This window comes from Pituophis catenifer, unplaced genomic scaffold, assembly GCF_029215685.1.
Source record: "Pituophis catenifer annectens isolate HBS135680 unplaced genomic scaffold, rPitCat1.0.hap2 SCAF_7, whole genome shotgun sequence".
NCBI lineage: Eukaryota > Metazoa > Chordata > Lepidosauria > Squamata > Colubridae > Pituophis > Pituophis catenifer.
In genome coordinates, this window is record NW_027256887.1 from 57,241,155 (window position 1) to 57,257,611 (window position 16,457).

Below are 16,457 nucleotides of genomic sequence, written 5' to 3' on the forward strand. Positions count from 1 at the left end.
TTTTTACCAGATTTCCAACTCCGACCGCAGAAGCAGTGGATGCCCTTCGCAGTCCATGGCCGCCCAGCCTGTTGTATGCCTTTCCTCCTCTTCCATTGGTTCCCAGAGTCATAAGGAAGATGCTTGAAGAGGAGGCGGAGTTACTTCTTCTAGCTCCTCATTGGTCCAGGCGGCCATGGTTTGCACACTTAGTGGCCCTGTCAGTGGCTCAGCCCTGGCGGCTCCCTCAGCACAAGGGACCCTCAGCCAGGGGGTGCTGATCCACCCGGACCCCCAGTGGTTCCAGCTAACCGCCTGGCGCTTGAGCAGCGCCTGTTGAGTGGGGAAAATATTTCTTCCAGGGTCATTACGACCATCCAGGCTTCTCGCAGAGACTCTACTTCTCGTATTTATGATGCTACCTGGCGGGCTTTTTGCCTTTGGTGCACATGGAAGGGGTTGGTTCCCACTGGGACTTCCTTAGCTAACATTTTGGACTTCCTGCAGGAAGGGTTAGATAGGGGTTTGGCTCCCAATACTCTTTGGTGACAGGTTTCTGCCCTGCCTTCGGTTTTGACATGTGGGTCAAAGGACACTTTATCTCAGCACCCGGTGATTAGACAGTTTCTCCAGGGTGCCACAAATCTTCAACCTCCAGTAGTGCAGATTCCCCATGTGGAACCTGACCAAGGTTTTGAATTTCCTTATGGGGGCTCCCTTTGAGCCATTGAGGGATTCCAGTCTTTGACTATTATCTTATAAGGTAGCATTTCTGGTGGCTATAACTTCAGCCAGACGCATTTCTGAGCTGGCCACCCTATCCATTAGACAAGACCTCTGTGTTTTTCACTCAGATAGAGTGGTACTATGTTTAGATTCCACTTTTATACCAAAGATTAATACATGGTTCCACAGGGCGCAGGAAATAGTTTTACCCAATTTTTGTCCTGCTCCAGTCCACCACTTGGAATGTCGGTTGCACACGTTAGATGTACGAAGGGCTCTCCATCTCTATGTGAAGAGAACCGCTCCCATAAGGAAGACGGAATCTCTCTTTATTTGTTTCCAACCCAGTTTCATGGGGTCTAAGGTCACATCCTCCACTATAGGGAGATGGATCAGAGTGTGCATCGCCATGGTGTATGAGGCTGTGGCGTTGCCAGTCTCTAGACAAATTACAGTCCATTCTACTCAAAGCGTGGCTACCTCAGCCACTTGGGCTACGCAGGCCTTGTTAGTGGAAGTCTCCAGGGCTACTACCTGGACATCCCCCTCTTTTTATCTGCCATTACAAGTTATATGCTTACGCTTCAGCAGACACTGCCTTTGGCAGAAGGGTTTTGCAGACAATTTTTACGGGGCAGGACGATCTGGACCGGACAGCACCCTCCCAATAGGACTTCCAGCTTTGGTATGTCCCATTCCTGGATGATGTTTCCAACCAATCTGGAGAAGGGGCATTGGACTTACCTGGCACGCTCCTTCTCAGCGAGTTGGAAACATCAGCCAATCCCGTCCGGTTTGCATCCAGTCCTGCGACCCTGGGGTGGATGTTTGTGTTTTATTCACAGATTCACACACCTGTCTGCATCATTGCCTTCGTCAGAAACTGGGGAGCTACAGGAGGGCGTGGCTAAGCAAATTGCAGACTCAGCCCATCTATTGGTAGACGGAGTTAACCCATCCCTGGCTGATGTTTCCAACTCACTGAGAAGGAGCGTGTCAGGTAAGTCCAATGCCCCTTCAGCCTGATTACCTGGGAGATGCCTGATTGCAACACAGGCGAGGCAGCGCTCATGAGCATAGATCCAGAGCGCTAGCCTTGATGCGTGAGGAAGGCCTGCCATGTCATTTTGAAGCCTGGAAAAGCCACCGGAGCCGAAGGTGGGTGTGACAGTGGGTTGAGTCACATGGACCCCCACCGCGCCCCTAAGCTCCCAGACTCGGATTGTGACAAAAGGCAGTGTTCATGAGCCTAGCTCTGCTGAATGCAGCGAGATTCATGGCCAAGTCCATCAGCTCGTCCGTGGCAACCCGACGTCTCCTAAACTATGCCAGTGGCAAGCCGATGCCAGGAAGAAGTGGAGTCTGGCATATCCCCATATCCTGGGGATAAATTGTTTGGGGACTGCCTGGATCCCATTCTAGTCAAGTCCAGGGACAAGCGCAAGATTCTGCCATCCATGTCCTGGAGGGCGGACTCATGTCCGTCCCCTTATTTTTGCCCCTCGTCCTTTAGTGGTCCGGATAGCTGATTCGGAATGCTGCGTTTACAAAGGCCCTTTCTTCCCAGACAAGGACAACATCAGGAGAGGCAGTGTAGGCAAGGGCAAAGGTACCCACCCAAAAGGTCCTTTTGAGGTGGGAGGGGTCGCCCCTTTCAGCACTCGAGGTGACTGCTCGTCCAACCCTCCCATCAGAGATCGCCTGGCCTTCTTTGCCAGCCAACGGGAGGGCATCACCACAGATGCCTGGGTCAGGGAGATGGTGAGGTCGGGCCTCTCCCTGGAATTCCTCCGCACACCCCCAAGGTTTTTCATCCATTGCCCTGTGTCAAAGGACCGGACGAAGCAGCTCCTCATGGAATTGGCCATACAACATCTCTTGGATATTCAGGCTATCCAGCCGATTCCAGAGGGGCAGCAGGGATAGGGGTTTTATTCCCTACTGTTCGTAATCCCAAAGGCCTCGGGGGAATGGAGGGCAATTCTGATAACTCTTTGACTGGTGCATTGACTTTGAATGCTTCTGAGGACAGAGCTGTTTATACTTAACAATGGGTTATTTTTTATGCATGACTAATAGATAAAGAAGGCTAAATGTTGTATTTCATGAGATTGAAACAGTGCCATGCTTTCTTTAAATACTACAGTATATAACTGCAAATTAGCAAGCATTTTGGCAAGGACCTCTTGGGACAATATCCCTTGCTTAGTTACACTTATCATTTATGATTCTGCCACTACTGATTGAATTTCTTCAAGTTATATTATTTGATTAGAATGTCAATTATTACTTGCTGTAGGCAAACAAGAATGCCCTATAGTTTTTTGAAAAGCTAATTTAATATACTTAGTAATCTTAATTCCTATTGACTACATTGATAAATAATTTTCTTGTAATAGTATAGAAATGGTTTGCTATTATTTACTTAAAGATTGTCTTCAGATTTCCTGGTTTAGTCTACACATCTAACATTCCTTAGAAATGTATGATTCTACATCTAACTTTCCTTAGAAATCTCTGATAGCATAACTTTCTGGCTTTTTAATATAGGCATGGTTGCTAAATGCTATCTTTGTAGCATTTAATTTACTTGATAACTTTACTTGTTTAGAAATAAGTACCGTATTTTCCGGCGTATAAGACGACTTTTTAACACATGAAAATCTTCTCAAAAGTCGGGGGTCGTCTTATACGCTAGGTGTCGTTCTCCTGTAACCAGGCAGACCAGCCCAAAAGACTCGAACGAGCCTTAAATGGCTCTGGCGATCCAAGCTCTGACGATCTGCTAATCAGGCAACTCAGCTGGGATCGCCAGAGCCCAAAGCCCTGTAAAAAGAAAAAAGTTTTCCCCCTCCAGCTTGCTTACCTTAGCTGGTAATCGCAACGCTTGCCTTGCTTCGCTTGCCTGAATCCATTCCATCAGCAAGCCACTCCCTGCCTGCAATCATGCAGGCAAGAGTTGTGAACTTCAACTCCCAGAATTCCTCAGCCAGCAAAACAAAGCTGGCTGAGGAATTCTGGGAGTTGAAGTCTACAAGTCTTAAAGTTGCCAAGGTTGGAGATCCCTGTTCTATTGGGTAAGTTTTTTTCCCCTTTGGGAGCTTTAAAAAAATAGTTAATTGGGGTTTTTTTTAGTTGTTCTTTTTTAGACCTAGCCATTTAAAGTTTAGCAAGTTTTAAATTTAGTTTTCATATAAAAATAAAAATAAAATAATATTTGTGCAGCTTTCTGAGATGTGGTGTGTTTCTGTAGTGTTTCACTCTAACTACACAAACACACAAAATCTCACAAAGCTGTATGTGGAATTTTGTGTGTGTAAAGTGTGAAAGTTGATTTTTTTGGGCTTTTTGTGTCTGTGTGAGGTTCCTGCTTGTTGCAGGGGCCACTTTGGGTCTAGCACAGCTGCTTTTACATTGTGGATGAACCAGTTGTGTTGTGTTGTGTGTGTGTGTAAAGTGTGAAAGTTGTTTTTTTGGGCTTTTTGTGGCTGCGTGAGGTTCCTGCTTGTTGCAGGGGCCATTTTGGGTCTAGCACAGCTGCTTTTACATTGTGTTGAGCCAGTTGATGTTTTTTAATTTTTATTTGGTGTGCATTGGAAGAGGGGCAGTCTTATATGGTGAGTATAGCCCAAACCCTATATTTTAACAGGAAAAGTCGGGGGTCGTCTTATACGCCGGAAGATACGGTATGCTTTGTGCATCTTATGCCTAAGTGCTATTTAGTGTATTTAGGTATAAAGAAAATTCTGCTCACTTCTAATGCTATTTTGATTATGTTTATAGTAGATTGTAATAAAATAAGGATTCCTGAAAATAGGAGATATTATTAGCTAGGTGTCCCTATTGAATATCAGGGACCGTCTTCCAAAGTTTGTTTCACTCAGCAAGATTTTCCATTCTGTGCAGCTTTTTAGGCAGTGTCAGTTCCAGCATTAGTTCTTAAATATTTATTCCTGTTTTTAAAGCCATATCCAGAAGATCCAGCAGTATACAAACCACTCTCCCAAGAAGAGCTGCAGAGGATAAAAAACGAAAAGAAGCAGAAACAAAATGAGAGAAAACAGAAGATATCAGAGAATCGTAAGCATCTGGCCAGTGTACGGGTTGTACAGAAGAATCTTGTTTTTGTAGTAGGTTTATCCCAGCGTCTAGCAGATCCAGAGGTAAGCTGTTTCTTGCAGTGCACTGTTCACTTCTCTAGTGTACTCTTGTTAAAAAGGTATTGTTTTCAATCTATAAATAGAATGAAAAAAGTGTCCAAATACAAACATTAACAAAAACAAGAAATAAAGAAAAAGAAAGAAAGAATATGTAAATCTGAAAACACTATTACTGTCTATGTATGAACTGATATTTTATTGAAATTATGGGAAGTTGTGAACAATATTACTACATATAGTCAAGATTTTATTTATTAAGACTTGAGATTCTGAGAATATATTCTGAATTTTGCATTGTATCAAGTATGTTAAGGTTGCCAAATAAGATTATTATTCTGGACTTTTCTGAAGTATTTAATACAATAGCCATGTATTGTTTTTTTTTTTATAAGTTGAGCTGCCTGATACTTAACATCATTTTATTTCTCCTGGAAGCCAAATTTAAAAGATGTTTTTCAAATACAAATAGTTCAAATATATCTTAAACAATGGTATTTATTTTACATTTTACATTTTCTAATAAAGTAATTGTTTTTAACAACTTACAATTATAAAATTTATTTTTGTTATGTTATTCAATACAGGTTTTGAAAAGGCCAGAATATTTTGGAAAATTTGGTAAAATACACAAAGTTGTAATCAATAACAGCACATCATACGCAGGCTCACAGGTAAAGACATTGTTCTATACCTCTGAGGAAAAGAAGTAAATTCAATATTTCTGTGGAGTGTAAAGAGCTATGTGTTGGTATACCATTATTCATATTTTACTTAGTGATGTAATAACTAAAATGCAGTCAAATACACAACCTAGATTACTACAATATGATTTAAGAGGATTCTCAAATTATGGGCATTGTATAAGAATAGTTACAGAATTCTACTTATTTTGACTCAGTTAATGAATTATCATTTGGTATCGATACATATGTTCATATTCCATATTGAAGTGTGTGAACAATCACCATTGTTTAGTCAATACAGTCATTAATATACTAAATTTATTTTACATTTTCTAATAAGAAAGTAGTTGTTTTTAATTTTCCTCTCAGCTAGAAAATAATATATTGAGGAAATGCAAGCTAATGGCATATTGATATTCAGATTCAGTTTTATATCGAAGTGTATTACTTGGTAGGACTGTGCAGCCTTCAAAAATCAGCAACTTTAAGAAGTGCCATGGTATACCTAATTCCCTTTGAATTGAAAGTGCTGCATAGTTGCATTATTTTGAACAATTGATTTTAAATGCTAAAAGAACAAATAGAATCCTAAGGAAACAAGTAAATCCAACTGCATAATAGAGACTTTTCATAATTATGGTGTTGGCATTTTCCTGACTGACCTACAAAATTACCGGTATATAAAACATTAGGTAGTAATACTAGCACCCAAATCTGATATTTACTAGTTCAAATATCTCTTTAGTCATAAAATTAAAGGTGAATTTTGAAAAAGTACTGTTTTTCCAAAAACTGTTTTTATGATTTTTAGGTGATTTGGTCTGTTGAATACATTTACACCTATGTGCAATGATCTTGAAACAAGAAATTAATTTTATTCTTAAGATTTGCAATTTTGTCACATTTTAAACATTTTTTATCTGTGTAATGAAGCAGAAATAGCTTTTAAGATATTTCTTGCCAGCAAGAATATTGATAAGTATTTAAGATTATTTTTTTCCATATAAAAATAACTTTGTTAATAAGCTTTATTTTTACATTGAGTTTAATTGTGCATTAATCATACATTGCAGTCCTAATTATTACTAATTTTAAAGTAAATAGTATTTTGGAAAACTTTATCTGGACTTAATTTTATAAATTAAGTTTTACTTAAGTTTTACATTTGGCTTTCAACTTCATAAAATTTTAAGTACTTAAGGATCTGACGTAATTTTTTTAAAAAATCTAGGGTCCAAGTGCAAGTGCATATGTAACATATATCCGGTCAGAAGATGCACTCAGAGCTATACAATGCGTTAATAATGTGGTAGTAGATGGAAGAACACTTAAGGTAATGTTAACAAATATTTTATAACTTTAGCATTTGCATCTGTATAAGAATTTACCAGATTTATCCAACAGAAAGACAAAGGAAGGGTTCTCTTACATTTGGCAGATAGACAGGCACTGTTGAAGGCAAAACTAATGGGTGGAAGATGCATTTATCTAGTTGAAAATACTGTGAACCAGTTGTCTGAAGATTCAGGTGAGGAAAAGAAGGTATTCATATTGCTTTTGCCTTGTTGAGGCACAGATTTTTCCAGAATCTTCATTCTAGATACAATGACTTTTGTTCATCCCTCCCATTTCCTGTCTAATTGTGGATGCTTACTGGAGAACTGGGGATGAGATGAATGTACTTTTATGCCAACTCAACTTAAATGGGAATAGACTATTGTAGGATTGATGATTGACAAGAACCAAAAATCTTTTTCATAATTTATCTGGGAGTAACAGCCATTGAATCAACGAGACAGCTGCTCAGAATCTCTTGGTTGAGTTGGGCTATAGAAATTGAAGAAATAAATAAATTCTTCAGAATAACATGCATACTTGGTAAACTCAGTACAGATAGTACTCACTTAACAACCTTATTGGGACCAGCAACTCCTATCACTAAGAAAGTAAGTATAGCCCATGTAAAGTGTTTTTCTTCTTTAACATATATATGGACATAATGGTATTTAACATTAAACAAATTACTGGTGATATAATTGAACAAAAAACCCTGAGAAATTGGCTTTGCATTGAGTTATTCAGCAAAACAGTAACAGATATGACATGTCCTTCTTTCCTTATGAAGGCAAGTCTACTTCTGCAATATATTGTTTGTTATCTTTGAAAATTGTTGACACACTACATCTTTCATCAGGCATCTTTAGGAACCACAAAGTACTGCAGTTATTTTCTGAAGAACATGCAGTGTCCAAAGCCAGACTGTATGTACCTACATGAATTAGGAGATGAAGCAGCCAGTTTCACAAAAGAAGAAATGCAGGTAGGTATTTTGAGGGTTAATGTTTTTGTCCTAACCCACTTCTCTCTTCAAAGATTGATCCTATATGACAAAATGGCTTACCTCCACCACCCCAATCATAATTGCTATATTTCAGATTTCCTAGAATCAAGGTTAAGAAAGAATGAGCTATAAAGCAGAATTATAAAATGAGCTGTTAAACACAATAAAGCACTAAAGGCTATAAGTATAATTCTCACAACATAATATAGCTGCTTTAAGCAGAACCAGTAAATAACTTTATGGAAATGAATCCAAATCACTGTCCCTGTAAATAAATAAAAAGATAATCAGATCTTCTGAAATGTGAAAGGTTTAGCTGAAACTATCAATAAGTTGAATGAGAATATTAATGTTTTGTAATACTTTTGTTTGAGAGGCCTGAAATTGTGAGATTTTGGACAATATCACTAAAATGTAATTGTGTGATGGCCCAAAAATTCTGTTCTCTCCTCCTTGCCCCATTTTTTTTTACTAATAATCTACTAATAAACAGATTTTGCTGTTGTCAGTTGACCCTGAAAGGCAAAATCTCTCCAACACTTCAATAAATTCACTGTCAAAATTAAATGAGTGCTTTCTGCTAACATAAAACTGATCAAACCAGGTATGGCAAGTTAGGAGTAAATCAGTAACTCAATAAAATCTGAATCAAATCACATGAGAGAAACAACGGTTTTGTTGTGTAGTTTGTTTTACAAAATTAAAATTTCCTAAAAGCTGAATTTTTTTGAGCCTTAAAGGTATTGATCAAAATATATATTGATGAAAAATAAATTTGACATGTAAATATTTTATGCTAGAAATGGATAGATAGAGCACATTAATTGGGCAAAAAAGTTATATATCCATTTTTCAAAGGTTATGTAAGGATTTTTGCAATAGTTAACATCAATTGAAACTTGAATAGCAAACCTTATTTTTCAAATTAAAATTAGTACTCCCATTAAATCAGCATAAACTATTAAATTATAGATATCATGGAGTGGACTAAAATTTTAGTATACTAGAAAACTCTAATTCAGTTTGCAGGTAGCCCTCATTTAGCTACCATTTGTAGTTATGACAGTTATGAGAAAGTAATTTTGAAATCAGTCCTTGCATTTTTACAAACTTTGCAGGAGTGGAAAGGAAAGGAAAAATAAGATGATAAAATAGTTACGGTTTCACTTAGAGAATGCTTTACTTATTGACTGAATTGTCAATCCCAACTCTGCTTACTTAAAAAAATAAAGACTTTTTGTATAACAAACCAGATTTTCCATTTCTGACAATGATTTGTAATGATTTGGCACTCTTATACTATCTTATCCAAAATAGATATTGATTTGGGAATTTTTAAAATGACTTTATATTGTGCAGTAGTATTGTATGGAGATATTAGTATGTCATGGAATAAAGTATATGCTTCAGTTAATCAGGTTTTTTTTTTTTTACTTCTGACTTTTCTTTCACTTCAGGCTGGCAAGCATCAAGAATATGAACAGAAGTTACTCCAAGAACTATACAAATTAAACCCCAACTTTCTCCAGTTGTCCACAAGTGTAGTTGACAAGAACAAAAACAAAGTGACTTCTCTACAGAGGTATGATGTGTAAGTACAGGTTCTCTACCAGAGTTTTCTTGTTTTTCATCAAAACTCCTTTTCTTCTTGATCAATTTTACTTCATAACTTCTTAAATCAATATAGATGGAAAATTATTCTTTTTGCATTACTTCTGTCTTTTATATGCAGTAGATGTGTGGAATATTTGCAATATGTACATATGTTTATTAAATTTAAATTTTTTAAACAGAAAATTGCCTTTCTGTTAGGCATGTATACATTTACATAGAATGTCACAGACATAACCATGCTGATAGGTTTTTGGGGCATAATCCGAATTCATTTCCGGTTTGACTGATGTTCTGAATAAATGTTTTATAAACTATTATTATGAAGTAGACCTGGTCTTCAATTTGGTAATGCAAACTGAACAAATTGGTCAGACTTAGAAGAAGGTAATATTTCCACAGAGCCTTTGAAAAATAAAATTAATCTTCATGTAAATTTTCTTACATTTGGTAATGTAAGAATTTGAATTGTGCTTCTATGTATTTGAGCTATAGTATGTTGGTGATTTTTAGATTCTAGTACTTGAGAGGAAGTGTATTCAAATGTTCATTATTTGAAATTCTCAGCATATGCACTTAAGGGTAATTCTCCAGCAGATGTTATTTCAATAGTATCAGCTGCTACCAGCACTTTTCTTTGGTGTCAGTCCTAGTCAAGTGTCTTTTCTACATGCACATGCACATAAACGTTCAGATGACATGAGAATGCCTTCAAAGCGATTGTACTGAACCTTCAAGTAGATGGAATACTTCAGGAATCAAGTTTAAAGTAATATTTTGGTTGTTTTGCAAACTGTCCTTCAAGTGGCTTACATAGTACTGCTATTTAACAGTTTGTGGGTCTCTTACTTTTTAGGGTAGTTTTCTCAAGTTAAAAGTTTCACTGACTATCTTAACATGAGTATATTGTTATTTAGGAACAAGTACCGTATTTTTTGGTGTATAAGACACACACACCCCCCAAAAAAGTGGGTGGAAATGTCTGTGCATGTCTTATACAGCAAATGTTGCCGAAGCACCGCCCACCCGCCAGCCCCCACCCGCCGGCCTCTGCTTCCCAGCAGCAAACAGACTGGTCAGCTTCAGGACAGCCTGATTTAGTACAAGCAGCTGATTGGCGGTTGGATCGGCCTCCCGGAATACCGCCTATTGGTTGTTCCAGACTGCGGGGATCACCACCGCCATTGCTGCCTATCGCTGCTGCCACCTATCGCCGCCTCCACGCGTCCCATTTTCGGCCTCTGCATGTCCCATTTTTGGCCCGTTCCAGGTGCCGGGGATAGGCGGTGGCAACAGCGATCCCCACCGCCTGGAATGGGCCAAAAACAGAACACATCGAGGCCGAAAACGGGGCGCGTGAGGCAGCCATAGGCAGCAGCCGCGATGGGCGGTGACGATAGTGGTGATCCCTGCAGCCTGGAACAGCCGATAGGCAGTATTCCGGGAGGCCGATACAACTGCCAATCAGTTGCTTGTGCTGAAGCTGATCAGGCTGTTTGCTGCAAGGAGGTAAATTTCACAGAGGCAGAGGCAGATTTTTTCCCCCTTGTTTTCCTCCCCAAACCTAGGTACATCTTATACTTCGGAGCGCCTTGTAGTCCAAAAAATACGGTAATTGTATACTTAGAAAGTATTGTGTTAAAACATTTGTTAAATACATTTTTAATTAATCTTAGAGAAAGCAAAATAATAGTATAATGATTGGATAGGGTTGGATGGTGATCAAGAATAAGTTCTTTTTTTAAAATGGCTTGGTAAAAATACTTTTCAAATAAACTTTCAGATAGCAGGGACTTATATTTCTTTGTCATTTTGTCCCGTGTTGATTCAGAGGATCAGCATTATCTTGAGAAATAATTAAAGGAACCTCCGTTTAGGAAAGCTGATGAGATCTTTGTAAAGTTAAAAACGTATTAACAAAATTTGTAATAAGTACAGTGTAGACTTTTCTTCTTAATCCAAGCGATTGATTTCAAGTGAACAGGAGAATCAGCTTGATCTTTTTAATTTGCGTGTCTTGTTTGGATAATGTTCTATCTAGTTATAATCTGTCTCAAGAGAGAAATATATATCGAAGGAAACATCAACTGAGGTTAAAATTCAATTTTCTCACAAAATGAGTTGGATTATAAGAAAAGGAGAAATAACAGCATTGGATTCTGAAATGGCAACAAATTCTGATGTGGCCTGTCGCAACAAAGAAGGAATCTAAAGCTTCATAATCTTTTTGTAGAATTGACTGACATCAAACTAGCATATGTGATATATTTATTTGACCCAAGATATATTCTCTTAATTTATAGATTTTATATTTATAAATATAGTTTATAAATTTTTATGCCACCCAGCATTTAAGTCTTTATTATCAGACTTTAAAAGAAAGCAAGCAGCGTGAAAGTGAATCAAAATAAATCCTAGAGCAGTGATGGCTAACCTTTTTGCCATTGCGTGCCAGGTGGGCGGGACGGAGGAGGTTCACGCGTGCGCGTGCCCACATCCATAATTCTATGCGCCCCGTCCCGCGCATGAGTGCGTGACCCCCCCTCCCCCCCACTCCTGGCACGCGATGGCCTGGTAGGCCCATTTTTCTTTCTCATCTGGCCCTAGATCCTCTCGATACGTCTGGGGAGGGAGAAAACAGCCTTCCCCACCCCCTCGGAGGCCCGAAACGGCCCGTTTCCCAACTTCCGGTTGGACAGGAAGTGTCTTTTTTGCTGTCCCCAGCCTCCAGAACCTCTCTAGGAGTCTCTGGAGGCTGGGGACAGCAAAAAACATCACTTCCTGTCCAACTGGAAGTTGGGAAACGGATCATTTCAGGTCTCCGGAGGGCCTCCGAGGGGGTGGAGAAGGCTGTTTTTGCCCTCCTCAGATGCATAGAGAAGATTTGGAGCCAGGTGAGAAAGAAAAATGGGCCTTCCCCACCACTTCCCAGGCCCTCTGGAGGCAGGAAACAGCCTGTTTCCCTACTTCTGGTGGTCCCAGAAGGCCCGAAAATCAGCTGGCGGGCACGCACATGCGCGCCGGAGCTGAGCTGGCGTGCCCAGGTGGCATGCGTGCCATAGGTTCACCATCATAGCCCTAGAGACTAGTAAGCTGTTCTTGGTAGCATTGTTTTTAAAAAAAGAACTGAGTTTAGCTCTTTAACTTACTTATCTTTGTTCCTAAAAGAAGCACTATTAGGTGGCGGGCAGAGATGGGCCTCTTCTCAAAATACCAATGTAATTAGTGCCAAATAATATTTCATTAAGATTTTTGATACATGTATATGTATATATTGTGGAAAAGTCACTACAGAAATTGCCTGTTCTTCTGTAGGAACTGTCAAATTCCTACTTTCTGTTTAAAAGTATTTTTAGAAAGCCCATTTTATTAAAACCTTTCAGCAGTATCAATTATAAATATATTAATCTAAAACAGATTTTTAGGTATCAATTTATTCTGAACACGGGGCATTTTTAAGCAGAGATTAGGATAACTGATAAATAATTTGGGAGATTGTCATTCTCCATTTGAAAAACGTAACTGAAGCATTTGTGCTGTTTTTATCTTCTTCCATTGCTGGAGAGGATAAAGGCACTAATGAAGAAAAACAGTGAATAGATCCCAAAAATGGAAAACTAAAAGAGTTTTTTGTTCCATTACCAGCTTATATAGTTTTAAAATGCATATATACATATTGATTTCTTTTAAACCATTTTGAGAATCCAGAACTTTCTATATAAATCAATGCTGGAGCATATACAGGTAGTCCTTGATTACGATCATAATTGAGCCCAAAATTTATGCTGCTAAGTGAAACATTTGTTAAGTGAGTTTTGCGCCATTTTACAACCTTTTTTGCCACAGCTGTTAAGTTAGTAACACAGTTGTTAAGTGAATCTGGCTTCCCAATTGATTCTGCTGGTCAGAAGGTTACAAAAGGTGATCACATGACCCCGGGACACTGCAACCATCATAAATATGAGTCAGTTTCCAAGCAACTGAAGTTTGATCACGTGACCATGGGGATGTTGCAATGGTCATAAGTGAAAAACGGTCACTTTTTTCAGTGCCATTGTTACTTTGAATAGTCACTAAATGAAATGTTGTAAGTTGAAGACTACCTGTACACATATGTAACATGTAGTATAAGGTTCTGAAATCTTTTATTTTTTTCATACAAATAGCACTTTCTAAAAGTAACAAGGAAAAACTACTGGATCAGCAAGCAGAAGAAAACAGCTATAATTATGTTTCTTTTAATATGAACAGAAGTTCATGTATTCCTATGGAAATCATCTAAATATCTAAAGATGATATTATAAATTTTATTTAAACTGTTAATTCCTTTTCCATTCCAGAGGAGCCTAATTCATTTAGATGTGCTTATTGGTAAAAGTATTGGGGATTAAAAGATGGGAAAGGGTTAAGAGCAAGGTAGGTTAGCTGGGGTTTACAATAACTAATACGGTTTAGAAGTATGCAGTCGGCACAGGGAAAATTCGTGTTGAGACTGTAGGCATACAGTTTATCAGATGGAAGATGAACCATATTCAAGAAGTAATAAAAAACAATGTGAAGTCTCAGGATTCTAAATTTTGATGGTCAGATTTGCCTGGACCATTACATATTCACAAATACAAATGTAACTACTTTACCTAATGCAACCCTTCCTCACTTTTACTTCTGCAGTGTTACATGCAGACACTACAATTTGAGTTAAAGATTTTCCTGTTCCTCAGCATCATTTAAGGAATGAGGAATAATTTCCCCACTGTTTCAGTTTTAAGATTTTCTCTATAACTTGAACTCTCTTTTACTTTCACCTCTTTCCAGACCCAACAGTAATAACAAAGATGCCTGGCCATCATTACAGAGTTCAAGTAAATCAGTCAACGGCTTAACAATGGAACACAGGAAAACGCCTCCTATTTTAGAAAATGGTACAGACTCAGAACACATGACTCCAGATGGTCCAGATTCAGATTTCGGGTAATTGTGCTGCCTTTTATACTTCAGTTAGTTTTCTTTCTCTCTCACTGTTGTGGAGGGATGATTTTTTTCCAGCCTCTGTCTGGAGAGCTGAATTCAAATGCTGATAAAATTATAAATAAATATGGTTGCCCCAGTTGATTCTTAATCCTAATGTGGATGAAAAAAACTGTTCATTATTCAATGAGCAGCTTTTCAGTAGATGCCTGTATAAAGGTAAGGGTTGCAAATGAGATGAAACATTTTTAAACAATCATTGACATCAGCATTCTAGGAAAGGATAATATCACAGTTCAACAACAAACTTGTATTGCAGCGTAAGAACTCTGATTTCTGGTGACCTTTACTTAAGTGGTTTAAATATTTTGAACCAAATGTAAAAATAAAAATATTCACTATTATTATATTGGTATTACACAAATATGGCACTGTACTGAGTTGCATTAACTTTTCCCATTCCTAAAAGTTTCTAGATTTCTAATTGGTATTTTAGAAATCTCTGGCATCATGAATATTTTGTACGGGTTTTTATATATTGGATTAAAAGTGCATATTGTAAAGTACATTGATGTAGCTCAATTTGTATATTTCATGTTGCAGTAATACTGTGTAATAAGGAAACAAATAATATGAGGTCCAATACACAAATTGCTCAATTACGTTAGTAGTAATAGATGAACAAATGAAGTGCCTTTTATTTCAATAGTTACTCTTGCATTGAATGAATGCTTCATATCTAATGATGATATTTGAACACTTCAGGATGCACCATTCCTGTAGAAGAATATATCCGTGACACCACTCTTCATTTGACAAAGCATTTTATGTTCTTTTAATGTCCTACCTAGAAGCAAGTAGTCTATTTTATATTGTATTAATTGTAAATGAATAGATATCTACTAAAATGGGTTATAAAATAGTGTGGTAATGGTTTGTGACTGTTAATTTATTTCAGGTATAAGCATAGGAAATATACTGAAAATATTTTAAAAATTAAATGCAATTTCAGCTGAGCAGGAACTTCACAGCCATATATAAAATGAAGCTTTTCCTTCTTCCTATCCTCCCATTGTATTATCTTGGTCAGGGATGGCTAACCTTTTCCGAATGCGCGCGCATGCCTGAACCCCCAAAGTGTAATGTGTGCATGCCCCTGCGCATGCCTGCGTGCCCCATGCAAGCACGTGCGGTACCCCGCACGCACCCCACACATGCACAGCAGAGACCCGAAGATCAGCTGGTCGGCGGGAGGCGCACACATGCGCAGCAGAGCTGAACTAGGGTGATGGCTCACGTGCCATTAGAGAGGGTGCTGTGTGCCACCTCTGGCACATGTGGCAGAGGTTTGCCATCACGGATCTAGGTTATGGAAGGAAATGGAAAGAAAAATGACCAAGTTTTTCTGTTAATGCTTTTGGTTTGAGAAATAAAAAATATATTTTGATAGATATCCAGCATTTCATCTAAATCGGGATTGTAGTTTCAGATGTCAAGATTGCATGTAAACCTATCAAAGGTTTCAGTGTGGCCTCCTCAGCCCCCCTCCAAATATCAGCAAAAATCCAACTTTTTCATGATTATATGATGGAATAAATTTCAACATTAAATCTTGAGTATCTGAAAAATACAATCTGCTCCAATTGAGTTTAAACATGTTTAGAAAGTGTTAAATAACAGAAATGTAATATACACTTTTTTATATCTCTTCCAGTTTACTCCTGTATATGAAATAAATTTCCAAGTTACCTTTTGTCTTTCTTTTTGCCAGTTAAGTTTGGAATAATCAAGTTCCAAAAAGGTCACTAAAATTAGGTAGTGAAATGCTATTTTATTTTAAATAAAAAGTAAAGATAAAGGAGTCCCTGTGGATTTTATTCCACTAGTTGTAGCTGACTTTAGGAGGCGCGGCTCATCTCTGTTTTTTTTAAACCATTGAGCCAGAGCTGTCCAAAGATGTTTCTATGATCATATGGTCAGCATCACGCC

The 16,457-nt window shown here is 38.1% G+C and overlaps 1 protein-coding gene across 9 annotated transcripts in view; it reads left to right on the plus strand.

The window, feature by feature from the left end:
• Positions 1–16,457, plus strand: part of CNOT4 (CCR4-NOT transcription complex subunit 4) — a 74,377-nt gene that overhangs the window by 23,992 nt on the left and 33,928 nt on the right. For 4 of the 9 annotated variants that reach the window (XM_070946806.1, XM_070946813.1, XM_070946807.1 and 1 more), the window contains exons 3-8: positions 4,671–4,868; positions 5,450–5,536; positions 6,780–6,881; positions 7,743–7,868; positions 9,347–9,480; positions 14,316–14,471. In XM_070946806.1, the coding sequence (XP_070802907.1) occupies positions 4,671–4,868; positions 5,450–5,536; positions 6,780–6,881; positions 7,743–7,868; positions 9,347–9,480; positions 14,316–14,471 (803 nt within the window). The remainder of the gene's footprint in view (positions 1–4,670; positions 4,869–5,449; positions 5,537–6,779; positions 6,882–7,742; positions 7,869–9,346; positions 9,481–14,315; positions 14,472–16,457) is intronic. The other 5 variants (XM_070946810.1, XM_070946814.1, XM_070946811.1 and 2 more) reach the window with 3 other exon arrangements.